The sequence below is a fragment of the Aphanomyces astaci genome (assembly GCF_000520075.1).
Source record: "Aphanomyces astaci strain APO3 unplaced genomic scaffold supercont1.18, whole genome shotgun sequence".
NCBI lineage: Eukaryota > Oomycota > Saprolegniomycetes > Saprolegniales > Verrucalvaceae > Aphanomyces > Aphanomyces astaci.
The window spans coordinates 928,045-955,127 of record NW_009798281.1 but is presented as its reverse complement, the minus strand read 5'-3'; the positions used below and the strand labels follow the sequence as shown (position 1 = coordinate 955,127).

Genomic DNA, 27,083 nt, shown 5'->3' with positions numbered 1-27,083 from the left:
GCGAAGTGCTCAACCCGTCGAGTTGGCCGCACATTTCGCCTCCGACGACCCCGCCCCTATCCAACGTCGCCACTGCCGTGTTTGGTGAACATAGTGACGGCCACGACCAAGAAGACCTGGGATTTTCCCCCACTGCCGTGTTTGGTGAACATAGTGATGGCCACGATCAAGAAGACCTGGGCGTTGCCCCCACAGAAGTCGTCGACGACGACGAAGGCGATGTGCAGCATGCCACCACCGACGAAGCCGACCTTCTCAAGACATTTCCCGTTCGACATCGGTACGCTGCAATCAACTCGACAGTCGTTGGGTACAAGTCCGTGCCCTTCCACGGCGAGGACGTGCGGCTCTGGCGACAGCAACGACTGGCGCACGTGCTGCCCACCGTGGCCGAGAATACGGTCGGCCCGTCGGACCAGCTAGGCAAGCGGTTCCATAGCCGTAGCAAGACCTCCCCGAAGGCGACTGCAGACGACACGGACGATGACACGGCGGACAAGACGCCGGACTTCTGGGGCGAAGTGCTCAACCCGTCGAGTTGGCCGCACATTTCGCCTCCGACGACCCCGCCCCCATCCAACGTCGCCACTGCCGTGTTTGGTGAACATAGTGACGGCCACGACCAAGAAGACCTGGGATTTGCCCCCACTGCCGTGTTTGGTGAACATAGTGATGGCCACGATCAAGAAGACCTGGGCGTTGCCCCCACAGAAGTCGTCGACGACGACGAAGGCGATGTGCAGCATGCCACCACCGACGAAGCCGACCTTCTCAAGACATTTCCCGTTCGACATCGGTACGCTGCAATCAACTCGACAGTCGTTGGGTACAAGTCCGTGCCCTTCCACGGCGAGGACGTGCGGCTCTGGCGACAGCAACGACTGGCGCACGTGCTGCCCACCGTGGCCGAGATAACGGTCGGCCCGTCGGACCAGCTAGGCAAGCGGTTCCATAGCCGTAGCAAGACCTCCCCGAAGGCGACTGCAGACGACACGGACGATGACACGGCGGACAAGACGCCGGACTTCTGGGGCGAAGTGCTCAACCCGTCGAGTTGGCCGCACATTTCGCCTCCGACGGCCCCGCCCCATTCAAACTTGGCATAAAACTTAATGCATAGTTGTTCAGTTCGTTTGATTCCCATGTGTTGGATGGTCTTGCGTTGGGTGCATGCTACGATGATGGATGCTGTGATTATTGCGCTCCTTCGACATTCCTTTGTTGTATTACTACGTAATAGAATTTATTTATGGTACTCCTCGATGCTGCCTGGACGGAGCAGTCTCCAACAAAGGTAGGGAATATAGTATTTACATTTATTTCAGTAAAAGAAATGATGATTATACTTATTTGTGACGAACCAGGATTTCTTATTTATTCTAACTTGACACAGAATAAATAATTCTTTCAGCCAGTCCGAATGAATAATTTATTGATAGTGATTAATTCAACAATACTGTATGTAACCCCTGAATATCGATGAATATCGAGTCTTCACAAAGTGCATTATTATGTTATTTCTTCAGGCACAACTGAAGCTGTCCTTGGATGACTTATTCTTCGACTAGGTCTTTTCAGAATAAATTCTTCTATTTGAATAAATAAACAACTCTTGTCGAGAATATATTTTTCCCTTCCTCTGGTCACCGACCGCATCTAGTTTTATCTGGTAGTTCCACAATAATCGTAGCGTCTACAAAGCAGTAACCCTCCACTACAAGTCCACATGTTTACGAAGTACAACGCTCAATACAAACTTCAAGTCAATTTACTGCTATGATGCGTTTTTTCTTATATTCTATTAAGGCTGAGTCTGGATGCCACAAAAAGTTGATGTCGAAATAATATTCTGACCGAGCATTCCCTTTTCAAATAGGAGGTGAGAAAATATTTGGGAAATATTTGGATCTTTCGATGCCATGATGGAATGAGAACGATTGCTGGAATACTAGTACCATGTTGCTGCAGTGTTGGAACCTCTTTCTGTCGGAAAACAGTAAACATTCGACGTATTATGTCCATTTATAATATATGTCAGATTTGGTAGCCAAACACACAAAAGCTGTCGTTTGAAAAATTGCCAAAATATTTCTGAAAATTTGCAAAAGAGGTCTTTCCTGACATCTTTTTGAGTGGCCCTGACTACAATACAAGCCACAGTTTTGCATGGATTGAGTAGCTAGCTATCAGTGTTTTCGTAGTTGTTGCCACTTCCAGGCAGATTGTAGGCCAAGTCAAGCTGTCGAAACGCTTTGAAGTTAGTCAAGACGAGGTACTTCTCTGGTTGACTTGGCCAAGGAGAGGGCACCTCCGGATATTATCCAGATGATTCACAAGGAAGCACTTCTTGAACAGGTACATATACCATACATGCCGCGTCTGTGGGTCTAGCTGTTGGTATCGATACTTAGTAGTCTTCCACTCGACATCGACTCCACTAGTACGAAGGGCTCTCTGTTGTGTCGACGAGTCGAGTGACGCTGATTGCCACGTACAACTGGACCTATCACAATTCCTTGACATTTGCTGCGAACGGTCGATTCCACAGGGCTCACTCAGTGTGGAGGACACTGGGTGCATATTCGACAAGAAACTTCTCAATCGAGTCTTTGAAATCTTCAATTCCAAGTACCATCAATATGCATAGAGTCACGAAGAATAGAAATGAAATGATGGGTTTGTTTCTGGGGCTTGGTAGCGGGGGGCCAGCGACGATTTGCAGCCATGCATTTCAAAACATACGAAACAAAACCGACGGCCCACAGCCAACCATTTCACCGGCTGCTCCAACACAATTTTCAACACACAGATATAGCAACGATTGGATTGGTTATACACTTCGAACAACATGACATCGGCCCCCCATACGAATGCAACGATGGCGAAGAAGTAGTTCGAGGCGCTGGACACAATCACCTAAAAATATCACGATTAACCTTATATACATATCGCAATTTTTCATTGTTTAGAGAAATACAAATTGGGGTATCCATGGCAGGCATTACATAACAACATGGACAGTTTCGATGTCAAATACAACACCATGTGTACTCGTAAGACGCGAATACGCGACACACATATGAATAACTGTGGTACTATTGTGGATTCAAACCCCGTTGAATCGAATCTCGCCGCCGAATCCAATTTTGAGTGGATTTGATTGGCTCTTAACAGAATGGACAAGTATATTCAACCAATCACAACTCTAGCGTGATTCAAAATTGATTAGTACGCGAATTTTGGAAGTAGTTTCTAGCGAATTCACAATTCACGGATCGACTTTTGTTGATGATTTCGCTCATTACTAGTACAAGTGAACAACATGTGCATAGTCTAGTTAAAGAGCCACTTTTTCCACGAAAAGGCCCGTGTCGGATGAAATCTTGATGGAATCGCCCACTTCGATGGAGCCAGGTACTTGGACTTCGGTGCCGTTGGCCAGCGTAGCTTCTTTGCCGTTCCCAGCGCCAGCCGTTGTTTTCTAGGCACATAAAGTTAAGGCAAAGTCAACTCTGTGATGAGATGATACAGTAAATGCATCGTCGTACTTCGACCACATGGACAACATGATCGGGCAAATTCATCCACAGAGGCACCCCGTCGACAATTTGAAGGGTCACCAAAGTGCCTTCGCTCAAGTACTTGAGCTGGTTGTCTTGCAGGATATCTGTCCCCACTTCTAGCTACATCAACATGTGAGACTGACTCTCATGGGCTGCCTCCTCGCGCTCACCTGTTCAAACGTGGACGGTTCCATCAACACGAGCTTGTTTCCGTCATTGTACAGGAACTGGAACGGCCTGTCCTTGGTCAGCGGCGCCTTCTTGACAGACTCAGACGACCGGAAGCGACGGTTGATCTTGTGGCCCGTCGTGATCTCCTTGAGTTCAGCTTGCATGTACGCCACACCTTTCCCAGGTTTCACCGACTGACTCTTGACCACACGGTAGAGCTTCCCATCAACCTCAATAGCCACACCAGGGCGCACCTGGTTCCCAGTGATATGGACGCTTCTCACGGATGAACGCCCAATGACTGCCGCCCCTCCGCCAATGCGGCAGCACACTGCGCGAAACATTCCGATTGCAAATTGTTCCCTAATCATCCAATCAACTGTCTGACATTATTATATCCAATCCGATCACTTTGTTACGATCTTTTTATCCAATCAACTACTGAATACTACGTCCAAGTACTAGTAAGTGCTAGATGACAGGTGCTCACTTCCACGTCGCGTACGCACCTAAATGCAGCGTCCGTGCACATGCTGTCCATCTCCTTTTGCAGAGCACTACAATAGATGTCGTTATGAACGCTTAGCATTATGACATGCTTGGAATACGTACAGTATGATTGACGATGCTTGTAGAATCAATTGCTGATTGGTCAAAATATAACTCAAAACGGCCTTTGATTGGCCACAGTGATATTCCCACCCGTTTGCTCTGAAAATGGCGCGAGACGGCAAGCGCAAGGCACCGGTGAAAGCTGAGAGTCATGGGAGTCCCGACGACGGCGATGATGCCTCAGGTGAAGACGACGAAGATGTGGAACAGCCGAGAGCCCCCACGATAGAAGACTGGAAGCGCCAGATCGAAGTGGAAGTCCAACAGGCGATCCCCGGTGCCCTACGTATGTGCGTGTCCAACGCGAAGAAGCAGAAGCACGACCTCATGAAGCATACCATCGAAGGCGTGACAGCCGCTCGAAATCTGGCGCCACTGGCCAAGGAGCACTCGATGCCACTGGTGGACCGACTGAAGCAACTCACGAAGGAGTACGCGTTGATCAACGGACACATTGGTGCATTCGACTCGAAACTGACGGATCTTGAACGCACGCTGCAAGCCGGTCCAGGCCCCCAGTCGTTCAACGGACTGCTGGACATGTCGGCGTTCCACGTGGCCGACGACGTGTTGAGCAAGCACGAGTACATCAAGCAGTTCGATGCCGCCGCGGGGGTACGTCCGTCAGTCTCCCCATAATGAGCCCTCCTGTGTGTAGATCGAACGCGAAGACGAAGACGACGAGGATGTGATGGTGCAGGAATCAAACAGCGTACGCAGCATGTCGTGTCCGATCACCCAAATGCTCATGACCGAACCTATGCGCAAGTAAGTTTAGTCCTTATGACGGCTGCATGTTGTGTGCCTGACGATTGCATGTCGTGCATAGTCTCGACTGTGGGCATACGTATTCACGAGTGGGGATCGAAAGCCACTTGAAACACAAGCAAAGCTGCCCCGTCGCGGGTACGTGCGTCCGCGCTTCGCTTCTTCTCCTAAGGGATCCTTCACCTCGGGATATACAGGATGCCGAAAACGCGTCGGAAACTTGGAGCGCGATGTCGACATGGAGGTGCTGATCGCCAAGTACGTTCATTTCATGTCGTTTCTGTGCTGATATATATTATATTATGTATGACTATATATTATATTACATTATATTATGTATATTATATTATGTATATATATTATATTATATTATATTATATTATGTAAATATATTATATTATATTATGTAAATATATTATATTATATTATGTAAATATATTATGTAAACATATTATATAATATTATGGAAGTATATTATATTATATTATGTATATATATTAATATAATTCATTCGTTTGATGTATGTAGCCGATCGAAAGCGACAGCCCTCCCTCGACATGGTGGTGCCACGGCCGTCGACACGGACGACGACGACGACGATCAAGAAGAACACGTCGTCGAATGAAATGACAGTCTCTTGACCAACTTTCTAATACTATCTACTTTTATCACACAAATATATTTGCCCAAAATATATTAGCCCACAAATATATTAGCCCAAAATATATTAGCCCAAGATATATTAGCCCACCTGTGATAATGTGGAGAGATAGATGCACACAAGAGTGGTGAATAAGGCCGGATACTTATGATAACCATAATTCACGGGGTTGGGTTGATTAATAGTATTTGGGAAAGAATGTTGGTGGGTTGATTAAATTGTCTATTTATTGCGCGCTTTGAATGATGTCGACGAATTCGGGCTTGAGGGAAGCACCGCCGACGAGGAAGCCGTCCACGTCGTGCAACGCAATGAGCTCGGCCGAGTTCTTGGCGTTTACCGAGCCGCCGTAAATGATGCGCAGTTCGCTCGCCACTTCGGGGTTGATGTGGCTGGTGACGTACGCCCGGAGGTTCTTGTGTGCGTCTTGGGCCTGCTCCGGGGTGGCGACCACGCCCGTGCCAATCGCCCACACGGGTTCGTACGCGACGACAACACGGCTCCACAAACTTAAGTCGTTCACGAGAAGGTCGGCCACGGCCTTGAGCTGGCGCGTGATCACGTTCAGCGTCTGATCCGACTTGCGTTCATCGAGCGATTCACCCACGCACAAAATCACGTTCAACCCGTGGTCCAACGCGCGCTTGGTCTTTTCGGCCACGACAAAGTCGGTTTCGCCGTACAACGCGCGGCGTTCCGAGTGCCCGGTCAACGTCCATTGCACTCCCAAATCTACGAAAAAAATTAGATCGAATCGTGAAACAGGGGAAGGCATAGGCGAAGTGGTGTACCAACGAGATGTTCGGCGGCGATTTCTCCCGTGTATGCTCCGAGGCCGGTGAGGCTCACGTTTTGGGCGCTCACTTGGATTTCGGGCTTGAGGTTCGCTTTCGCGGTGGCAAGGAAGATCGCCGGGGGAGCAATCACGACTTCAACGGACTCGGTGTCCACGGTCACGCCGTTGAGCATTTCAATGAGCGACGCCACCGACGCTTGGGTTCCGTTCTACATGACACAGCCTCCATGAGTTCACATCCCATCCGTCGTCGCCAACAGTCCACGTACGCTCTTCCAGTTGCCGCCGATCACGTATTTGCGAGCCATGTTTGATGTTGTGCGTACTTTCAGTCGAATTGAAAAATGCTCATGCAAACTTCCATGGCAAGTGCGAGTGTTTCTTTGCGACAATCCCCCCGGTGGATTTATACTTGGCATTTGTATACTTACGATGCCTATCCCATGATGATTGGTCGAAATCCATCAATGACTAGTTTTTACGTCAAAGTACGAGAGATTCTTGTGCTTTCGAGTGAAATTTCGTGTTGTAGTGTGGTTTCTCGTTGGAATTTAAATCGATTTGATTGGCTACCTCAAAATTATTAGCCAATAAAAACCTTCTCAATGAAATTCAACCAATCAGATCGATTGTGGATCGGTTTGGTCGGCGCGATTCGATTGCACCCCTTCCCCAAATTTGTATCAAATCGACAATATAAATTGACATTTTCTTTCCAGCGATATTGTGCTTTTCAGTCAAATTTGCCTATTTTCGGGGATTGATGCAATCGCCAACTAATCGAGAAAATGAATATGATTGGCTACAAAGAATGAATGTTGCAATATGATTGGCTATGAGTAGAACACACAATATGTACTGGAGGCATGCAATAGTACAGTAGGTATCGAAACTATTAACGTTATACTTTGAAGTACATCGGTCCTTTATGCCCCAGCGAGAATCGACGGCACAAGCTAAAGTATCAAAACAAGTATCATTACACCGTAGTAGCATAAAGTAATCCAATACAGTAGTTGGTAGTAAAGTATCAAAAAAAGTATCATTAGTTGCTCCAACGACACGTCGTCACTCCAGTTTTGACGTTTTTCAGGTGTCCAATCCAAATTGTCGATTCTGGAATCGCCGTTTCATTGGTCAAAATCATCGCCGGCAATCTGTGACGCCCACCGCGTCATGAAAAGTCAAAATCACTTGTTCATTATTCAACTTATACAGTGTGCTTCAACTCCTTCCGGCAGCCAGCCACATGAGCTGCACCAACTAGTTACTCAGTGCAGCTCCCGACTATGCCGCGTTGTCGTCTGTCGGTTTGCTTTCACCCCGAGTGAGGGCTTCCAAAAGCAAACGTCATGCGACCACAACTTGCCACGTCACGGGATTTCTCCGTCGCCAGGTCCATCAAAGCATGTTGTCCCCGCTTCATCTATTTCCCGCTCCACACAACAGCAGCAGCTTTCCACACCATTTGTACGCACACGAGGGGCTTCCTCTCCCTTCTTCCGCTGCCTGTCGATCCGCATATCATCATCTCAACAGGCAGCGGCAAAGAAGGGGCTTAGCCTCAGCAGCCCGACGCCGACGCGTCGACCCCGCTTTCCTTGGTGATTTCCAGCGTCGTAAAGATCTCGGCCGTCGTAGGGTGGATACCCACAGTGTTGATAAAGTCGTCGTACGTGGCGTTGAGCTTGATCGCAATCCCAATCGCCTGCGTGACTTCGCCGGCATTCGGGCCCAAGTAATGGAACCCAAGTACGCGCTTCTGCTGCGTCGTGTCGACAATCAGCTTGGCGTAGCACTCCTTGGCCAGCGGACGATCATGCGACAAGCTCCACTCGAGCGGCGTAAAGTTCTGGTGGTACACCTCGACGTTTTCCCGGCCGGCGCTTGCAATCGCATCCTCCTCCGACAACCCACAGCACCCGTACTCGACCGGCGTAAACACGGCCGTGCAGATCTTGGTGTAGTCCATCAGCGTCGTGCCGTTGCCAAACAGCCGACGGGACAGCAGCTTGCCCGCCTGGATGGCCACGGGCGTGAGTTCCGGCGCGTCGATCACGTCCCCCAGCGCGTAAATGTTGGGCGTGGACGTCTGCTCGTTAACTACGTGGATGCGGCCAGACTTGGGGTTCAAGGCCACGCCCGCCGCGTCCAAGTTGAGCTTTTGCACGTCTGGAGATCGACCCGTGGCGTTGAGAATCGTGTCGTACACGTCTTGGCCTGTGGTGTGCGTGACCTGGAACTGCCCGTTTTCGAGCTTTACGATGGACGTGGGCACCGACTCCTTGATGAACGCGATGCCGCTCTCCGACTCCATGTACTCGCCGATGCGGCGCGCAATGTCTTGGTCAAACCCGCGCAGTAAGATGGAACGCACCATGATGGTGACGTCAAACCCTTGGCCCTTCAAGAACCCCGCGCACTCCAACGCCACGTACGACGCCCCCACGACCAACGTCTTGCCCGGAGCGTCTGGCTTGGAGAAGATATCGTCGCTCGACAGCGCATGCTCCCATCCCGGGCAGCTCAATGGCTTGGGGCGGCCGCCCACGGCGATCACGGCGCGGCGAAACGTCACGTCCGTAGGGCCCTTCTTCTTGGCGTCGTTGGTCAAGGTCAACGTGTGCGCGTCCTTGAACGTCCCCAGCATGTTTTCATACTTGACCTTCTTGTCGCGCAAATCCACGCGGTACTTGAAGTTCAACCCGTGAATGTAGTCTTGAACAGATGACACTAATTTTGACCAATCAAACGTCGCGTTCGACACGCTCCAGCCAAATTGGTCGGCATCTTTGTGCAGAATTTCGCCAATGATGGAGCTCTGGTGCATCAGCTTTTTCGGGATGCACCCGACGTTCACGCAGGTCCCGCCAAGGCCCCACGTCGACCCGACAGGGGAAGGCTTGACGTAGTCCAGCACGAGCACCTTCTGGCCGAGCTTGGATGCTTCCTTCGAGCACGCGAGACCGCCAGACCCGCCGCCGATCACGACCAAGTCCCAGTCGTACTTGACGTCGGCATCCGACGTGTCGTTCGCATGGATCGACGCAGATGAGGCGGGAGCAGACGGGGCACTTTGCGTGCGAGCGCGGAAGAACGCGAGGGTGTCGTCGCACCCACCGACAAACTTAGGGGTATCGTCCTGTTCCAAGTAGCAAAACGGCGACGACTTGTGCTTCAACGGGCGCGCGTCGTTGTCGAATTGGTGGGCAAACTCCGTTTGCGATTCGTTCAGCCAGTTCACAAACGACTCCTTGTTCGGATGTTCATGGATCGTGGCCTTGACTTGCGACGGAAACAAATGCTGCATCGACGACGCGACGCTTGCCGCCTTGACGTAGTACGGGCCTACATGTGCACATATATCACCCCCTCTCGAGCTCGTTGCAATCGTGGGAGGATTCGGGACGTACATTGTTTCCACCCCACTACGTGGTAGTTGACAGAAGACATGTTGGCGCGGCTGCTGCTGCTTTGACGGCGAGACGGCGCTGACGATGTCCAGAGAGATGACGTGATCCGACGACAAGTCGAAATGCGAAATGAGTGCCTGTGCATGACGGGGCAGACAGCAAAGTCTTTGGTGAAGGACGCTAACCGTTCTTCCGGATAACTACAGCCAATCATACCCCAAAGCGATGAAATTCCGGATACAATCCACCAATCATTCAACTGTATCCATTTCCAGGATGTGCTGAAGTCCACCGAAATCACCGACAGTCCAAGTGGTGGTGGGTGCCATGTATGTGTATGGTAGGTAGATGCGAACGTTTCAACAGGAGCACATGCATGGAGTGACGAGTTTGAGTTAGGTTGACATCAATCAGGCAAAGTCGTGTGGGGACAAGTTGGGGTGGATGGGAAACTCGGACCCAATGCTCTTTCGCGCGGCAATCTACCGTCGACGTGACCATGCGTAAGTATGTAGCAAAGACATGCAAACATACCATACCCAGCTTACTGCTGCGGACGATGTCATAGCCCTGGAGCAGTCCATAGACCGCTCCGCCCACAAAGCTGTCGCCTATTCAGTCTGTCACATCGCTGTGGCATTCCTCCCATGTTCGTTCGTACCTGCTCCTGTGCAATTAGCCACCGCCATGGGAATCCCTGGCAGGTACACATACGTCAGATCGCCAACCTTGCCGAGCAACGTCGCATCGCGTTCGTCAGCAACGTTCACATGACCAGACGTCGTTCCAACGAGCACTCCATGCCGCCCCATGGTCACCACCACATGCACATCGCCTTCGTCGTTATCTCCACGCATGCATCTCGCGACTACATATACCCCATACATGCAAATACCACAGTCGTCATTCCATAACGAACGCCCCAGAACCTCCTAGCTCATATATATGCATGCAATCAATCCATCCATACCCGTGGCCACATCGCGTATGACTTGGGGGCCATTGTCCACGGGAAGAAGCCGCGCCGCCGCCGCCGCCAGCCCTTGATCCACTCGGCCAGTGTCCTTTGGCAACGCCTCGCACATGGCGCGCAGTTCGTCGACGTTGGGCGACACGACATGCACCCGATGCAACACTGCAGTCACTCGAACTGCTTTCTCCACGGAGGTTGGTTCAAACCACAACAGCCGCCGCGGGTTCAGTGACTTGGGCTGAGGCGGTCGCGTGACCCGCGCCATCTTGGCCGGCGACAGGTTCCCATCAAACACCACCACGCGCGCCGTGTCCATCTTGGCGGCGGCCGTGTCGTCCTGTGCATACAGACATTATATATGGCGCCATTCCCATCTACTCTTTTTCCAGCTTAACATAGTATGTACCCATTCAAGGTCATGTAGGATGGCCATATCGGCAATCGCCACGTCCAGATCGCCGCTAGAGTTCAACACGGCGCAGTACGTGGCAGTGGCATGAGCTGACGAGGATATCACGCCCGATGGGTCCATGTGGAGGCTGTCCAGTTGGCGCAAAAGGCCGTGGCCACATGCATCCTTGCCGATGTTGGACACGAGCAGCACGGGCACATCCAGTCGATGCAAGCACTCGGCTACGTTACGCCCCACGCCTACATGATCATTATGATTCCATATTCATAGAGAGCCCCAAGACAAGAAGCGTACCGCCCCATGTCTGCTTGGTGAGGCCAATGTTGGAAGTCCCACGTATGAACTGTGTCGTGGGCTTCGAGATCACATCCAGCACTGCTCCACCCACAACCACCACGTCTGGCGTGCTGGAATGAGATGGACGAGCGGAAGCATGCGAAGAAGACGATGCTTCTCGACATGATGATGCAGGTGTATGGGGTGGGGTAGCAGCAGAGAGAGTCGCTGCCAACGCCACGGCGATCTAGTGCAAAATGAAGATATTATGATACGAGGCTAGTTATTCGTACATACATATATTCAGAGAATAAATATACTGTAGTATGTGTTTTATATATATATATATTCGGAGAATAAATATGTGTGTAGTATGTGTTATATATATATATATTCAGAAAATAAATATACTAAGTAGGTACCTTGGCCCCCACCAGGGCGTTGTTCTTGACCAGCGCAATGTTGGACGTCAACGACACACCCTGTGTCAGCTCTATCGTATATATATATATAAATATATGTATTTAGATATACATATATATATATATAACAATTCCATCCATGGATATAGAGATGATACCATTCACACGCTTCAAGAGGAATGGCGTAACGGCGTTGCCTGCAATGTGCTCATCGCGGCACTCTTGGAGCCCATCCTGGATGGCCGAGTGGATCAATTCAGAGTCGACTGGCGCTGGGTTGGGCACTGCGACGAGGAATCCATTGGGCAGGTTTAGGTCTTGGCTGGTTTTGATGAGCGAGGCCACTTCTTGCGGAGTGTTGAGCTGAATATGGGCTTGGGCGCCGCCGCTGGACGTGGTAAAGAACGCTGGGAACGCGCGGGTCTGGTACCCCACGACTGGAACGGCCTGCGACAGTGTAAGCGCAACGTTCGAAGAATATTGAAGGAGCACTCTCACATAAGTTTCCAAAAATTCGAGGGTCCGGGGGATATCGAGGATAGACTTGACGCCGGCGCACACCACGGCCACGGGCGTGCGAGACAGCTCCATGAGGTCCGTGGAGATGTCTACGAGTGGATGCATGATCGATTGTGATGAAGTAAAACATTGGGAAAAGGCTGTGTACCCATCGTGTCTTCCACGCAGCGATGGACGCCGCCAATGCCGCCCGTGACAAACACCGAGATCCCCGCCGCATGCGCAATCCGCCTGCAAGGAACATGCACCTTTTGAGAAAGAACGATGGATGAATGAAGACAAACATGGTGCTGGACACAGTCGTGGCCCCCGTGCCCCGCCTCGCCACCACGGCGGCAATGTCTCGAGTGGAGCACTTCGTAGCTTGGCTGCCGAACGATGCAAGCGTATGCAGCTGCTCCGTGGACAGCCCGACACAAATCTCACCGTCCAAGATGGCGATTGTGGCTGGACACGCGCCATGCTCGCGAATGAGCGCTTCCACCTCCGTCGCCATCGTATAGTTTTGAGGGAACGGCATGCCATGGCTGATGATCGTGGACTCCAACGCCACTAACGGCGTCCCAATACGAAGGGCTTCCTTCACTGCAGGAGAGATCTTCATGTGCAGTTGGCGAGACGTTGGCAAGCCTGTAGCTGCGATGGTTGACTTGCGCAGACCGCGCATGGCTGTGGACGCCCGTAGACGAAGCATCATGCTGTTCTGTCCGAAAGGATATGAAAATGCATGTGCACCATATTCCGAAAGTGGTGCAGATATCCTTATTTGGTGCTCATAAATTGCTCAATATAGTCAGTTTATCATGTCACCTTCACCTCTCGACTGTGATTGGTCCATTGAAACGCCACACGATCAACATCATTTGATTGATTGGCCAACATGGACGACATCGACGCGATCTTGAACTCGATGGCCGCCAAGACGGGCAACGTGTCGGCCGTGAAGGTGGCCGAGTCCATTCCTGCAAGCAAATCTGCACTCAAGAAGCGCAAGCACGTGCTGAGCGCATCCTCCCCAGGCGATAACTCGGCGATTTGGAACGCCGACGTCCAGATCGAGTTGCGCCACATTGGGTCGTCCGAACACAAAGTCCGTCCGTGCAACCTCCAAAACGTGTCTCCTGCGTACGAGCTGCACCGTCAAAAGTGCGTGCTCAAGCTCAAAGCCAAGCTGTCGGCGGCCGTCGAGCAAATGGGTCTGCCAAAGCTCCCCAATTCAGCATACGAGACGTGGCAGTTCTGCTCGAAACTTGCTGTTCCCGACGTACGTTTCGTCGTTCGTCGCTCTTATCTCTCAGTCGCTTTTGTAGGGTGACCCGTTGATTCCACACTCGGACAGCGACTACGCCGGCCTACGCGACGAACTCGTGGCCATTGGCGCCAACCGCCATGCCGCCAACAAGACGTGCCGCGCCATGACCCAGGAAGCGCATCGCGTAGGCCAAAGCCTCCTGCGTCTGGCCCATGGAGGCGGCAAGAAGCGCGCGACCATCCGACCCAACGAAGACCACTACCTCGTGAGCTACGGCGGCACCAGTTTACGGCTCAACCGGACTCATTTGGATAAACTGCAAACGCTGTTCGACCGGCATCATGCGGAAGCGGCGACTCAATCATTCCCAGACTTCTTGTTCTGTCTGTTGTTGCGGTACGAGTCTCTCGACGGCGGTGGCTTCCAGGTAGGAAAGTAGCCAACAATCGATTGTTTGAGATTGTTTCGTATGGCAAACTAGGCTGCGCTGAACGAAGAGTGCTTTGACGTGCTGCTGCGGCACTTTGACTGCAATATGGAGTGCTTTGCATCGCCTTTCAACAGCCGCTACGGCCGCTTCTGCAGTGCCTTCCTAGACACTGACAGAGTGTTTGGCAGTTTTGGCAGCTTCTTCGACTTCCACCCCACCTCGGGGTATGTATGTCCTCAAGTTTTTCTCTTTTCTTTATTAATATCTTCTTAGCCAATATCACATTTGGACTTTTGTGCTTCTTGGTCGATTGTTTGTACTGAATTTTGTAAGTAAAATAACGTGCTCATAGAAGCCACATACGAATTCGATGCAGCGAGAGAGAATTATTTGATTGGCTACTGGATTTGTGTTGTGGGTTTTGATTGGTCGTTCTATTCTGTCTGCGAATATGGTTCGAACTGGTGTTTTCCGTAGGTGCTTTGAAGCAAACCCGCCGTTTGTGCCTGCATTGATTGCGAAAATGGCATCGCACATGACGTTATGCCTGCAAAATGCCACCAAAGCCCTCAGTTTCATTGTGATTATTCCTGCTTGGGAACATACCGAGGTACTTTCATTAGGTACTAGAATAGCCACGACCATAACGGCGAACGAACTGTGTAGGGATGGCAATTGCTCAAGAATAGTCCGTTCAACAAGGAGTACCTGCTGCTGTCTCAAAAGCACCACGGGTACGTACCTGCCAATGAGGTAGTACGTACTCCTGACACATATGTGCATTAGGTACTGCGAAGGCAAACAGCAGATGCGCCCGACGCGGTATCGCATTGCATCGTTTGACACGAGCGTGTTTTTCTGGCAAAACGCGATGGCTGCTTCCAAGTGGCCGGTCACGGACGCCGCCCTGGATGATCTGCGACTCGCGTTCAAATCGAAACAATCCGAAGAGAGGGACGACCTCGGGCTCAAACAAGGCGGGAAAAAGGTCAAGCGGGTCAAGGCTTCGTCCTAGTTGGTCTTCTTACATAACAAACACCTCAATGGGAATGTATGGAATATGACGTGGTTACTGCCAGTACGTAGTGTACTTACGTATCATCGGCCAAAGCCTACAGTCGTACCGGTAGACTCCTGTATGTGGCCATTTATTCCTCCTGTACAAGACGTGGTGGAGTATGTACAAGTACAATGTTCACGTGATTATCATCGACACATTACAGTGTACTAGTAGTTAAGATACTGCGGGGGTACGGAGTACTAGTAGTAGTATTAATAGTAGTTCGACGTGTTTTAATACAGTACCTCCTCACCTATACGTACAGTACTGGCCATTTGTATATTGAAAGAAACATCACAAATTGGAGTACTAGTACTACTAATAGTAACTACTTAGTAATATACTACGTATTATTAATAGTATTATTAATAGTAATAGTAATAGTACAGTACGTAGTTATGGCACCCCATTCGTACAAAGTATCAATTGTACGACGTAGTTAGTATTAATACTTAAGTACCACGGTACTACTACTACGTAGTAGTGGATTTGGTTAACTATAGCGCTTGGTACTCGGTGACGAACGTGGCGATTCGCGCCAGCACCGCGTGGCGGAACCCTTCGGCTTGTCCGTTCACGGCCGCCGCCAGTTCTTTGAATTCCAACGCATCCGATGGCTTCTTCTTGTACTGGACCGTAATCTACACCCATATGAATCCCAACATGTGCTAGTTAGATGCACCTCATACCTCGTAATCGCCATCGTTGCTGATGTCGTGGCAGAGCAACTTGCCGTTGTACCCGTCCTTGCCCACGACCGTCCATTCGATGTTGAACTCAAAGTCGAACAGGAACCGCTTCTTACCCCGCACGACACACACGGACGCGTCGCCCTTGACGTCCTTGACGTTCCCCCCGCGGATGGCAAACGACCGCGCCGTCACCTCCACGTTTCCCAGCAGCGCCTTCAATCGGTCCTAAGCAACACTTGTCAGATCACGAATGGAGAGGTTGGTAGGCGTACGGTGGCCCATGTCGTGAAATCGCGTTGCTCGAACGTTCCCGCCGTATTCCATGCCGATCCGTCGTGGGTTGCGGAAGGAGCTGCGGCCAGCGTGGGCTCGACTTCGATCTTCTTGGGTGCGATGTCCCCAATAAGCGACTTTTCATGCTCCGACTGTTCCCGATGGAAGTACGGCATGCCGTTCTTGTACCCGCGCGCGTTCTCGAGGTCTTCATCTTCCTTGACGACGTCCCGCCGGACGGGCTTGGTTGCTTTCGTGGTGGCTCTGGACGATGTGGACGACGACGAAGACGAGCCAGAAGCGGCAGCGGCGGCGCCTTCCACGGTCCTTGGCTTCGAACGGGCAGCGTCGTCTGCCTTTGCTTTGTCTTCGGGTTTCTTGCAAATGCGTCGATGGTAGGTCCAGTCACCCGTCTGGCACTGGCGATTGCAATACGTGGCCTTCTTACAGATGGAGCACTTCAGCTTCGCGTCCGCCTTGCTGCAGTTACGGCACGCCGACGACACGGCAGTATTGGCAGCCTTCTTCGAAGTGGACGCGGCGGCATCCTTCTCCTCGTCCGAGTCCACAATGTCCTTGAAGCGGGAGTAGTCGTTTGCGTCCGCGCTTTTGCTCATTTGAAGGAAAATGTCTGAATAGCGGCAAACACGTTAAATCCATTCCAAACCAACGACGCCAAAGGTCATTCGAGAAAAAACATTCCCTCGTTTAAATGACTTTTTGTCATAACAACAGCAAATTCTACATTCTAAAATCATACTGGTACAAGATTTCCCTTGGCATAAAAGCATCCAACAGTGGACAACATCCGGATAACTTTAACCCCTCACTTCTGTTGATGTGCCCTCAGGGTTCCGACCAGCATGCTCCTCGACTCGACGCACAAGTAATCGGGATACAAACTTCTATCGTGTACATACAGCTACGATAGGGGCTACTCTCAGGCGGTGCCGTAAACGGTGTCATTCTGCAACAAGCTCTGCTTCTCGCTGTCGTTGGCAGCAGGCACTCGGTCCACCAACGTCTTGCTGCCGTGCTTCATGTAGTACAGCGTGATGGCGCCCAAGATAGCACTGACGGCGGGTACGACACAGTACGCGAGTCGCACAAACTCGCCGTCTTCCGCCGTGGACGACGGAAACTGCACTTGAATGGCTTCTCGTTGGTTCTGGATCCACAGCACCGCGATGCCGTTGGAGATTTTGTCAGTGAAACTCATGGCGCCGTACACGAACGCGCCGCTTTCGCAGCTGTCGCCGACGAGATCGCCTTCGAGACACACGGACGTGACCATGACGATCGAGTTGCCGAGTCCGAGCAGCACCGACAAGAGGTAGATCCACCCGCTGGTTTCTGGCGTGAGCAGCCACGTGAGGCCCAGCGACACTGACACGAGCGCCGCCCCCGCCGCGAACGTGCCTTCCCGACCCATCTTTTCGTTCATCCACCGCAGCAGAAACGTGGCGAGGAAGCTAAACACTCTGGTGTGAGATACAGTCACGAGAGAATATAGAGGTTCGGTATGTACCCCGACACGTAGACGAGCAGCGGCACGATCGCGATGGACGTGGCCGTCATGTGCAATGTGACAGTGAGCAGGAACGGGATGTACACCTGCGTGACGTTGACCGTGAGCCGCGTGCACATGTACACCATGCCCACTTCGTAGAACATGCCGACGTGGAACCAGTCGGACCACGTCAGCGCCGTCGTGTCCAACGGCACGATCGGCAGGTCGGCTTCGAACGAGAGCGCGTTGGGGCCGCGGTTCATGGCTTCTGCGGCCGACGGACTGGAGCCCCGTCGACGGCCGACGGAAGATGGCGGCGTTGTGACCTTCTTGACGACTTCGTCCGTTCCGAGGAGGAACCAAGCGGTGCAGATGCCACCCACCACCAGCGACACGGTCGTGAGCAGGGTAAACTTGTACGCGTCGGGGACTTCTAGTGGCGCCACGTCATGGAGCAAGAACAGAAACACGACAAACACGAGCACGTTGGAGAGGATCGTAAACGCATACCGCGTGCTGTTGAGCACACATCGAACGTTGTCGTTGGTCGTGAGTTCAGGCACCTGCGACGCCGTTAGGTTCGTCATAAAAAATAAATAGAACTGTGACAAGTTTGTGTTTGGGTACATACCATGGCCATGTGCGACACTTGGACGGCGGCCCACCCGACGTTGAAGAGACTCGCGCTGACGCAGTAGTACACGACCAGCGTGAGTCGGGACGGCGACGCGTCAAATAGCTGCGGCACACACGTCCCGAATACGCCGTAGAAACACACGACGACGAGGACGGACCCGCCGGTGAGCCACGTCTTGCGACGGCCAAACCCGATAGATGGAAACCCCGTCGACTTGTCCGAGAGCACGCCCACCAGCGGCGTCGCGAGGCCGTCGGCGATCTGACCGGAGAACATGACGAGCGCGCTGTCCACGGGCGACAGGCCGGCCACCGCGTTGAGAAATACGAGCAGGTACGAGAACCACGACGACGCACACATGTCGTTCAGGACATGGCCCACGGCGTACGCCAAGATCTTGGTACTAGGCCAATGGTTCATGCCGCGTGGGGATCCCTCGGTCTCTTTCATGGCGGAGGTGGTCGACGCGATGAAAGCAGATGTGTGTTGGAGATACGAAAGACCCCAATTCATGATCCACCTGGTCGCGTTAACCGGACACCGGATAGGATTGTCACAAATGAGTACAGTTATAGCGTCAACTTGGACATGGCGATTTCGATGGCTTTTCTATTTTGCATTCACTTGATTCACCGCTTAACTCACTGATACACTGTAGATGCCTTGAGTCCCTACCAACACTGCCTTGATTTCTAGCCGTGAGCGTTCCCTGAATTATGGCCATGAGTGTACATGCTTTTCTTTGCGTTGACGAGTGGACAGTAGGTTGAATTGCATTTGGTGGTACAGTAGTACAGTATATGCGTGTTTATGTGGGCTCACAGTACGTGGCGACGCGAATTGGTGGCGGCGACAAGCATCCATCCACCTTGGTTTCTTCTTGTGGTTAACATGACGAAAAAGTCATCAAAACGAAACTTCAAATCTGTACTGGCACACATTTCGGACCAATGATCTCACAGGAGTACGGTACAATAATAAACCCTTCAAAAGGAAGAAATATACTACGATTAATCGTACTATGTACCGGTACAGTAGTACCGGGAAATGTAGCAACATCCACCTCAAAGTACACCGCTAACTGTAAGGACGTACTTCGAAGTAGGATGGAGGCTCAGGGTATACCGGTACAGATTTACTAGTAACGTTATGGGGGAAATACATAACGTGCGTTTGGAGGAATCACGAAAGTGGCGGCGAAATTGCACATTGTATGGATCGAAAGTCAAAAGCACTGATACCTGTAGGTTGTATTGATTCATCAAGTGTTGTGTGCTGGGAATTTGTTGTTGCCGCCTGAAAATGATGCGGCCCCACTACAACGTAGACTTGTGATCACGTAACACCTTCATGTGTGTGCAGCCTACACTGTACGGTACTGTAGAGCCATGTACCACAGCAAGTACTGTATCCTTGCTCTGGTCGCAGCTCTCATTAACGTTCATAGGAGGCGGCAATACATAACTTCACCATCCATGATGAATGTGATTTCGTCGCAATATCTGTACCAAGGTGACCACACGCACGATTGAATGTGATGACGTGACGAAGTAAACGAATTCTTATGCAATCTCACAAAACCATTGGATTTAATCTTGATCAAAGCATACCACGGATCCGGCCACAACTTCAACAGCCAAATCCATCCTTATTTGATGCTCCAAACTCCCTTTTCCAAGTACTGGTGCACCTTGAGGATATTCCACGGATATCAGTCAAGAGGCATCCAATCAAAACGGCCGTAGCGTTGAACTTTCTAATCCGGTGGTTGGTTGGCCCCGACTGCGACATGACCCCAATCAAGATGCCAAAGCTCAATTTGGTTTCAGTATACAAATACTAGTACTAAGTGCATCGGCGAAACCCCCAAGACTGTTGGCCACTTTGACTTTTCCAGTGTTGAGCCTACGTCATTCCCATGGAGATTCCTCCTTGTCCGTCGACATCCTCGATCAAGGATGGAGTGTCGCCCAGGTCACAGACGTGGACATACGCCAAGATCTTAGCGTACGCCGTGGGCCATGTCCTGAACGACATGTGTGCGTCGTCGTGGTTCTCGTACCTGCTCGTATTTCTCAACGCGGTGGCCGGCCTGTCGCCCGTGGACAGCGCGCTCGTCATGTTCTCCGGTCAGATCGCCGACGGCCTCGCGACGCCGCTGGTGGGCGTGCTCTCGGACAAGTCGACGGGGTTTCCATCTATCGGGTTTGGCCGTCGCAAGACGTGGCTCACCGGCGGGTCCGTCCTCGTCGTCGTGTGTTTCTACGGCGTATTCGGGACGTGTGTGCCGCAGCTATTTGACGCGTCGCCGTCCCGACTCACGCTGGTCGTGTACTACTGCGTCAGCGCGAGTCTCTTCAACGTCGGGTGGGCCGCCGTCCAAGTGTCGCACATGGCCATGGTATGTACCCAAACACAAACTTGTCACAGTTCTATTTATTTTTTATGACGAACCTAACGGCGTCGCAGGTGCCTGAACTCACGACCAACGACAACGTTCGATGTGTGCTCAACAGCACGCGGTATGCGTTTACGATCCTCTCCAACGTGCTCGTGTTTGTCGTGTTTCTGTTCTTGCTCCATGACGTGGCGCCACTAGAAGTCCCCGACGCGTACAAGTTTACCCTGCTCACGACCGTGTCGCTGGTGGTGGGTGGCATCTGCACCGCTTGGTTCCTCCTCGGAACGGACGAAGTCGTCAAGAAGGTCACAACGCCGCCATCTTCCGTCGGCCGTCGACGGGGCTCCAGTCCGTCGGCCGCAGAAGCCATGAACCGCGGCCCCAACGCGCTCTCGTTCGAAGCCGACCTGCCGATCGTGCCGTTGGACACGACGGCGCTGACGTGGTCCGACTGGTTCCACGTCGGCATGTTCTACGAAGTGGGCATGGTGTACATGTGCACGCGGCTCACGGTCAACGTCACGCAGGTGTACATCCCGTTCCTGCTCACTGTCACATTGCACATGACGGCCACGTCCATCGCGATCGTGCCGCTGCTCGTCTACGTGTCGGGGTACATACCGAACCTCTATATTCTCTCGTGACTGTATCTCACACCAGAGTGTTTAGCTTCCTCGCCACGTTTCTGCTGCGGTGGATGAACGAAAAGATGGGTCGGGAAGGCACGTTCGCGGCGGGGGCGGCGCTCGTGTCAGTGTCGCTGGGCCTCACGTGGCTGCTCACGCCAGAAACCAGCGGGTGGATCTACCTCTTGTCGGTGCTGCTCGGACTCGGCAACTCGATCGTCATGGTCACGTCCGTGTGTCTCGAAGGCGATCTCGTCGGCGACAGCTGCGAAAGCGGCGCGTTCGTGTACGGCGCCATGAGTTTCACTGACAAAATCTCCAACGGCATCGCGGTGCTGTGGATCCAGAACCAACGAGAAGCCATTCAAGTGCAGTTTCCGTCGTCCACGGCGGAAGACGGCGAGTTTGTGCGACTCGCGTACTGCGTCGTACCCGCTGTCAGTGCCATCTTGGGCGCCATCACGCTGTACTACATGAAGCACGGCAGCAAGACGTTGGTTGAGCTGACGTCGTCGGCATCCGAGTCGGCCTTGCGTGTGAGCCCCACCACTGAAAAGACCGCGTTGAAATTGCAAACTGATACAGTGTATGAGGCCGCCTAGATCGACACGTAATAGAGATAGGAAGTACTTGTAGTAGAACCAACAGCACAGGAACCAGTAACGTGAATGGAAAATGCACACAATTATAGATATATATTATGTTAATTGATTGATGTCATGATCTCCAACGCGATCGATGGTGGACGTGCTTAGGGCCCGTCTGGCAACCTTGAATATTGTAATATTCTGGCCCAAAACGCCATTTTGGGGCCGAATTCTATAAGGGCCCGTCTGGTAACTTTTCAAAAATAATATTCCATTTTATGGCAAAATTGGATAAGGGTGCGTCTGGTAACCGGAAATATTACAATTTTCAGGCCCGAAACGCTATTTTGGGGGCGAATTCAACAAATCTGATCAAAATCGAAACGTGTCTTGCTTGCAGAGTTTTAACCCAAATCCAATAAATACGTCCGCGTGGGATTTTCTCGTTGAATTGAATACGTCCAAAACGCCATATTACAAAATATTGGACCTTTTACTTTCATTTTGAAAATGGCATTTTGGTTGATTATATTTTGCGAGAAATTGGAATATTATTTTTGAAATGTTACCAGACGCACCCTAAACCAAAAATGCTATTTTCAAAATGGAGGTAAAAGGTTCATTTTTGTAATAACGTTATGGCATTTTGGACCTATTCAACGAGTAAATCCCACGCGGAAATATTGGATTTGGGTTAAAACTCTTCAAGCAATACATGTTCCAATCTCATCACATTTATTGAATTTGACCCCAAAATGGCGTTTGGGCCAGAATATTGTAATATTTCAGGTCGCCAGACGGGCCCTTTACCTCCATTTCGAAAATGATATTTTTGGTTTAACCCCTTTTGCCAGAAAATGATATATTATTTTTGAAGTGTTACCAGACACGCACGCCTATCTACAATGTGTCCTTCTTCAACGGTGCTTGGAACGAGATGAAGGGAAGTTCGTTCGTTGTCTATAAAGTGTCGTGGAGGGGTCGCGCTGATGCTTCCTAGCGGCGGGAATCATTTACACGCTTCTCCCCCGTTAGAAGAACACTTCTCCCCCGTTAGAAGAACGAAAACGCAGCTTCGACTGCCTCATATGACACGTGCATCTGCGCCGCGAACGCTTTCAAAGCCTGCACTCTACACACACATCAACCCCAGCGTGAAAAGATCCATTCAATCACAATGGGTTTTGAAAACGTTATAGTTACCGCCTCGCGGGGGTGTCCATGAGTGTGACCAGTCGATTTCGGTCATGCGTGGCCATCCAAGCTCGGGTTTTGTCTGCAACGTACGCCAACTCGGCCGCGTAGTCGACTACGTGCGCAGGCTGCTTGAGCACCTGCCCAACAATCTCTAGTTATCACCATCGAGAGATGGATTCAGTCGAGCATGATGGAGGTTACGGAGTGAGAGATTGTCGCGCCAGCGTAGCGCTGAATGAATGGATGACACAGCAAGATGGACGCAGACGGTCGTTTCAATGGGTCTTTGCACAAGCACTACAAGGTCACGGCATGTCAGTATTTGGAGGGACTAGCGACGTACTTGGTCGAGAAAGTCACACAAATCGGGTGAAAAATCGGCGCCATAGTCCTTCAAGCAAGGGGACGGCTGCTCTTGGACGGCGTGCACCACGCCCCAGTACCCGTCTTCCGTCGGCATTGGCAGCTTGCCAATCGCGCACGCCATGATAGCCAACCCAAACGACCTGCAAAAAATAATACCCAAACAAACATGAGAGACACAGATACTTGTTTCCATATTAGAAATCTTTATACGGAGCGTTTGCCTATATCGGAAAAATATCGTAACAGCAAACTCCCATTGAAACGAATTCATATTCTTGTGATTCACAAAGTCCCTCCCATACAATACAATTTATTCACACTTGCCAAATGTCGGACGGGTACGAGTACGTGCCGCCGCTGATGCGTTCAGGGGCCATGTACCTAGAATGCCGTTCATTCGATCGTCCGATGCTCATATGTTGTGGATTAAACATACAATAAGGTGCCGGTGAACGTCATCGCTTCGGCCAATGTGCTTTCCAAGTCTCTGGAAATGCCAAAGTCGGATATCTTGACTCGGCCCTGCTTGTTGACAAGGATGTTGCTCAGCTTGATGTCGCGGTGGAGTTGGTGGTTTTCATGCAGGAATGCTAGGCCCTACATATCAACACATGTGTGCAACAGACGATGCCATCAAAAACCCATTGTCCACTGGAATCATAGTACGGTTGGCATAACGTACTACCCTAGTTCTACTACTACTAGTATTACTACGTCATCGCAACAATTGATCTGACCTTGAGAACGCTTGTAGCGATGGCTGCGATGGTCGGTTCAGCGCACGGGGTTCGCGAGTGTAAAATATCCTACGCCGTGCACATCTTCCAATTTACAGTTGGTCCAATAGAATACAAAATATACAAGCTAGTATAAGATTACGAAATAAAGAGAAATGGACGAGCAAGGTGGTAGGTACCTCGAGCGACCCGCCGTCCATGTACTCGAGCACGATCGACACGGACCCGATCTCTGGGTTGGTAAATGCGTCGTAAAACATGACCAGGTCCTGGCACGCGGCGCCCCTCCCTGGCCACTAGAGTCAGATCCGTCCCCAATTGGATGATTACGGCCCACCTGCCGTTTCGTGAAGTGACACAAAGTTGGCGTACAGGGACTTCAACTCCCGAAGCATTTGGTGGCGCTTCTTTTGGTCATACACGCGAATGATCTAGTCCGTACCATCGTCGTCATAGACAGATATAGACATGATTCATGATGAAACCCCGAATATATATATATATAATAAGACAACTACAGGGTGCTATTCGAGAAAAGTGCCTCCACATTTACATAGATATAGTCAGTAGTACCATCGTGGTCATATATATATATTATATGATGAAAAACAATTATATAAATATATATGTATGTGATGAAAGAACAATTCTATAAATATATATTGATGATGAGAACAATTATCCATCCACTACCAGAAACATCAACGTGGGGGTATGCGTTGAGGAGTATTATTGGAGAAAAGAGGCACTTCCATATATATATATATAGATAAATCTACCTTGACGGCAACGAGTTTAAACGTGGGCAGGTACAACGCCTTGTATACTTTTCCACTGGCGCCATGGCCGAGTTCGTTGAGGAGCACGAGCGATTCCTTCGTGCCAAACAGCAGCATGGGCAGGGTCGTCGACGGTTTGCCCCCCGTTTGAAACGGGATGCTCGTGATGCCATCCGTCTAATTCACACACCCATCACACTCCATATTCCCATATATGAAGAGATACACACTGGAGATGAACCATTTGAGTAAGCACACACTTAGGAGGACAATATACTGAATACTGTATCGTTCGTACGTTGATTTCAAACCCGTGGGACTGCAACTTGCCTTCGGCGGTAAAGTCAAACGACGTCGTGACGCTCTTGGGGGCAATTTGGTTGAGATCTAGCCCCAAACTTGCCACCTATTTCGTTCACAAGTGTGTTTGTGTGACAGGGTATGTGCTAGACACGGATTCTATTTGTCCACCTTTTACGCCTATATTATATACTATCAAATATCTGCAGATATATAAATATATATTCAGATTTCCATATTTCCAACAAAAAGTAAAACTGCTGGTGTACCGGACGACGCTTGGTATACGACGGGACAGGCTCTACGCAAATCCCCACGTGTCAGTTCCTCGTCACTTTGCCCACGACTGTAGAAACTGGTAAGTTAATTAAAGAAGTTAATCAAAGTCAAAATACGTTATGAAAGCCACTCTTTATTGTGCATATATATCTAAATTACTTATATATATATATATATATATTGGTGTAAGACCATGAAAGAGTATTCAGATTTATTACCGGAAGTGATGTCCAAGGTGGGTTTGACGAAGGCTGTGGTGGCGGTGCTATTACGGCGCACCACCCGCCCCTTGTCTTCTTGTCCTTGATGGATTCTATCGATTCAATATGACAATGTAAAGCGTGAATCATCGCCGCAGTGTGAGAGGTCTCAAGTTACTTGGCTCGAAGGGCGGTGACAGGAGAAGCCATATCGCTCCGACGGCGTCGCTGCAACAACGCCGAGTCCACGGTCACTCGCAACTGACTGTGGGCACCCAATTGGGAGGAGGATGGTAGCTGGCGTTGCTGACCACGTTTCTGGGTCTCGTCGTCCTTGAGGCGTTGGATCTCTCTCTGGAGTTTCTTCTTGTGGCCCCGGGAGGACCCTTGGGAAAGCTGGTCCAGCGCATCCAATTCGTGCGGCGGCAGCGCAAGTAGGGTCGAGCCGTCGATGTTCTTCTGCTGGAAGGCAGTCTCGTATACCTGGAGGTCAAGAGATCCGAGCCAGTTGGCAACATCGTCGGCAGTCCATTGCTCTGTCGTGAGAGGCGCAACTGGGATCTCGACGGGCGGGGGCGACGGCAATGACGTGCGTTCATGAAGCGCAAGCTTGCCTTTGCGATGCCGCAAGTCGTCACAACCTGTGCAATAGTTCAAATCACAGTCCAAACAGTACACCCTAGCCATTGCCGTGGTCACTTCGCATTCGTCGCAGCAGAGGTCACTTGATGACGATGTGGGGGACATTGTCGGCTTTTCTGGGGTCGTCGACGAATCCGAGCGACTGCGCCGTCGAACGCGGAGTTTCTCGCGAGGCGTCGTGCTCTGGGTACCTTTCTCCGCGGGCAAAGGAAACTCTGTCGTCGTCACTGGGGTCAAAGCCCAGTCCACTGGCGATAGCGTTGGCGGATATGCCCGCAGGTCGCCATCATCGTCCGAGTCGTCCATGAGCTCCATCGTCAAGCATGCTCCTCCTCGATGACCCGAGCGAGAGTGCTGTGCACGCGACGATGCGTCCCCCAATCCAACGACAGACCCGTACAAGCACGTATCGCTCGCGTTCTCGCGGCCGTACAGCGGACGGTTGTCCATGTTGCACAAATGGACTTTCCGTAGAACGATCTTTATCCGGATTCGACAGTCTGGTATCCGGATTTGTATCTTGCACAGG

At 51.0% G+C, this 27,083-nt stretch overlaps 11 protein-coding genes across 19 annotated transcripts in view; 4 read left to right on the top strand and 7 right to left on the bottom strand.

Moving 5' to 3' along the window:
- H257_08440 (hypothetical protein) overlaps nucleotides 1–1,106 on the top strand; it is a gene marked incomplete at both ends in the record, with an annotated part of 5,108 nt that extends 4,002 nt beyond the window's left edge. The window contains one exon of the mRNA XM_009834309.1: nucleotides 7–1,106. Within this exon, the coding sequence (XP_009832611.1) occupies nucleotides 7–1,106 (1,100 nt within the window). The remainder of the gene's footprint in view (nucleotides 1–6) is intronic.
- Nucleotides 1,107–3,209: 2,103 nt separating this feature from the next.
- On the bottom strand, nucleotides 3,210–4,083 carry H257_08439 (translation elongation factor P). The gene is made up of 3 exons (XM_009834308.1): nucleotides 3,734–4,083; nucleotides 3,549–3,683; nucleotides 3,210–3,481 (listed from the first exon to the last, which is right to left on the bottom strand). The coding sequence occupies exons 1-3, from the start codon at nucleotides 4,076–4,078 to the stop codon at nucleotides 3,338–3,340; spliced, it is 624 nt and encodes a 207-aa protein (XP_009832610.1). The 5' UTR covers nucleotides 4,079–4,083; the 3' UTR covers nucleotides 3,210–3,337.
- A 350-nt stretch (nucleotides 4,084–4,433) lies between these two features.
- H257_08438 (hypothetical protein) lies at nucleotides 4,434–5,814 on the top strand. The gene is made up of 5 exons (XM_009834307.1): nucleotides 4,434–4,961; nucleotides 5,005–5,114; nucleotides 5,176–5,252; nucleotides 5,312–5,372; nucleotides 5,643–5,814. The coding sequence occupies exons 1-5, from the start codon at nucleotides 4,452–4,454 to the stop codon at nucleotides 5,737–5,739; spliced, it is 855 nt and encodes a 284-aa protein (XP_009832609.1). The 5' UTR covers nucleotides 4,434–4,451; the 3' UTR covers nucleotides 5,740–5,814.
- A 97-nt stretch (nucleotides 5,815–5,911) lies between these two features.
- H257_08437 (triose-phosphate isomerase) lies at nucleotides 5,912–6,930 on the bottom strand. The gene is made up of 3 exons (XM_009834306.1): nucleotides 6,841–6,930; nucleotides 6,567–6,780; nucleotides 5,912–6,507 (listed from the first exon to the last, which is right to left on the bottom strand). The coding sequence occupies exons 1-3, from the start codon at nucleotides 6,877–6,879 to the stop codon at nucleotides 6,002–6,004; spliced, it is 759 nt and encodes a 252-aa protein (XP_009832608.1). The 5' UTR covers nucleotides 6,880–6,930; the 3' UTR covers nucleotides 5,912–6,001.
- An 818-nt stretch (nucleotides 6,931–7,748) lies between these two features.
- On the bottom strand, nucleotides 7,749–10,151 carry H257_08436 (hypothetical protein). Its single transcript, XM_009834305.1, has 2 exons — nucleotides 9,985–10,151; nucleotides 7,749–9,919 (listed from the first exon to the last, which is right to left on the bottom strand). Exons 1-2 carry the CDS (start codon nucleotides 10,127–10,129, stop codon nucleotides 8,136–8,138), a joined length of 1,929 nt encoding a protein of 642 aa, XP_009832607.1. The 5' UTR covers nucleotides 10,130–10,151; the 3' UTR covers nucleotides 7,749–8,135.
- Nucleotides 10,152–10,299: 148 nt separating this feature from the next.
- On the bottom strand, nucleotides 10,300–13,320 carry H257_08435 (hypothetical protein). Of its 3 annotated transcripts, none has more exons than XM_009834303.1 (11): nucleotides 12,871–13,320; nucleotides 12,735–12,817; nucleotides 12,566–12,675; nucleotides 12,226–12,514; nucleotides 12,068–12,138; nucleotides 11,664–11,892; nucleotides 11,364–11,608; nucleotides 10,955–11,294; nucleotides 10,646–10,852; nucleotides 10,519–10,595; nucleotides 10,300–10,466 (listed from the first exon to the last, which is right to left on the bottom strand). In XM_009834303.1, the coding sequence occupies exons 1-11, from the start codon at nucleotides 13,281–13,283 to the stop codon at nucleotides 10,395–10,397; spliced, it is 2,136 nt and encodes a 711-aa protein (XP_009832605.1). In that variant the 5' UTR covers nucleotides 13,284–13,320; the 3' UTR covers nucleotides 10,300–10,394. The 3 variants fall into 3 exon arrangements, with proteins under 3 accessions (XP_009832605.1, XP_009832606.1, XP_009832604.1); XM_009834304.1 differs by having other exon boundaries at nucleotides 10,300–10,451; XM_009834302.1 differs by having other exon boundaries at nucleotides 12,735–13,320.
- A 146-nt stretch (nucleotides 13,321–13,466) lies between these two features.
- On the top strand, nucleotides 13,467–15,338 carry H257_08434 (hypothetical protein; the record flags this gene model as incomplete). The annotated part of the gene is made up of 6 exons (XM_009834301.1): nucleotides 13,467–13,850; nucleotides 13,897–14,265; nucleotides 14,320–14,492; nucleotides 14,746–14,878; nucleotides 14,935–15,002; nucleotides 15,055–15,338. The coding sequence occupies 6 exons, from the start codon at nucleotides 13,467–13,469 to the stop codon at nucleotides 15,281–15,283; spliced, it is 1,356 nt and encodes a 451-aa protein (XP_009832603.1). The 3' UTR covers nucleotides 15,284–15,338.
- Nucleotides 15,339–15,730: 392 nt separating this feature from the next.
- Nucleotides 15,731–16,991, bottom strand: H257_08433. Of its 2 annotated transcripts, XM_009834299.1 has the most exons (3): nucleotides 16,293–16,991; nucleotides 16,018–16,245; nucleotides 15,731–15,969 (listed from the first exon to the last, which is right to left on the bottom strand). In XM_009834299.1, the coding sequence occupies exons 1-3, from the start codon at nucleotides 16,908–16,910 to the stop codon at nucleotides 15,826–15,828; spliced, it is 990 nt and encodes a 329-aa protein (XP_009832601.1). In that variant the 5' UTR covers nucleotides 16,911–16,991; the 3' UTR covers nucleotides 15,731–15,825. The 2 variants fall into 2 exon arrangements, with proteins under 2 accessions (XP_009832601.1, XP_009832602.1); XM_009834300.1 differs by having other exon boundaries at nucleotides 15,731–16,245.
- A 142-nt stretch (nucleotides 16,992–17,133) lies between these two features.
- H257_08432 lies at nucleotides 17,134–18,932 on the bottom strand. Of its 2 annotated transcripts, XM_009834297.1 has the most exons (3): nucleotides 18,435–18,932; nucleotides 17,822–18,366; nucleotides 17,134–17,765 (listed from the first exon to the last, which is right to left on the bottom strand). In XM_009834297.1, the coding sequence occupies exons 1-3, from the start codon at nucleotides 18,888–18,890 to the stop codon at nucleotides 17,234–17,236; spliced, it is 1,533 nt and encodes a 510-aa protein (XP_009832599.1). In that variant the 5' UTR covers nucleotides 18,891–18,932; the 3' UTR covers nucleotides 17,134–17,233. The 2 variants fall into 2 exon arrangements, with proteins under 2 accessions (XP_009832599.1, XP_009832600.1); XM_009834298.1 differs by having other exon boundaries at nucleotides 17,822–18,932.
- Nucleotides 18,933–20,334: 1,402 nt separating this feature from the next.
- Nucleotides 20,335–22,163, top strand: H257_08431. 2 transcript variants are annotated; one of them, XM_009834295.1, is made up of 3 exons: nucleotides 20,335–20,841; nucleotides 20,910–21,454; nucleotides 21,511–22,163. In XM_009834295.1, the coding sequence occupies exons 1-3, from the start codon at nucleotides 20,359–20,361 to the stop codon at nucleotides 22,067–22,069; spliced, it is 1,587 nt and encodes a 528-aa protein (XP_009832597.1). In that variant the 5' UTR covers nucleotides 20,335–20,358; the 3' UTR covers nucleotides 22,070–22,163. The 2 variants fall into 2 exon arrangements, with proteins under 2 accessions (XP_009832597.1, XP_009832598.1); XM_009834296.1 differs by lacking the exon at nucleotides 20,335–20,841 and having other exon boundaries at nucleotides 20,844–21,454.
- Nucleotides 22,164–22,899: 736 nt separating this feature from the next.
- H257_08430 (serine/threonine protein kinase) lies at nucleotides 22,900–27,009 on the bottom strand. Of its 4 annotated transcripts, XM_009834293.1 has the most exons (14): nucleotides 26,091–27,009; nucleotides 25,931–26,025; nucleotides 25,703–25,734; nucleotides 25,432–25,539; nucleotides 25,134–25,310; nucleotides 24,692–24,785; nucleotides 24,534–24,643; nucleotides 24,355–24,423; nucleotides 24,054–24,214; nucleotides 23,942–23,998; nucleotides 23,595–23,757; nucleotides 23,453–23,548; nucleotides 23,258–23,388; nucleotides 22,900–23,186 (listed from the first exon to the last, which is right to left on the bottom strand). In XM_009834293.1, the coding sequence occupies exons 1-14, from the start codon at nucleotides 27,002–27,004 to the stop codon at nucleotides 23,108–23,110; spliced, it is 2,286 nt and encodes a 761-aa protein (XP_009832595.1). In that variant the 5' UTR covers nucleotides 27,005–27,009; the 3' UTR covers nucleotides 22,900–23,107. The 4 variants fall into 4 exon arrangements, with proteins under 4 accessions (XP_009832595.1, XP_009832594.1, XP_009832596.1 ...); XM_009834292.1 differs by having other exon boundaries at nucleotides 23,453–23,757; XM_009834294.1 differs by having other exon boundaries at nucleotides 23,258–23,548.
- Between the last annotated feature and the right edge of the window lie 74 nt (nucleotides 27,010–27,083).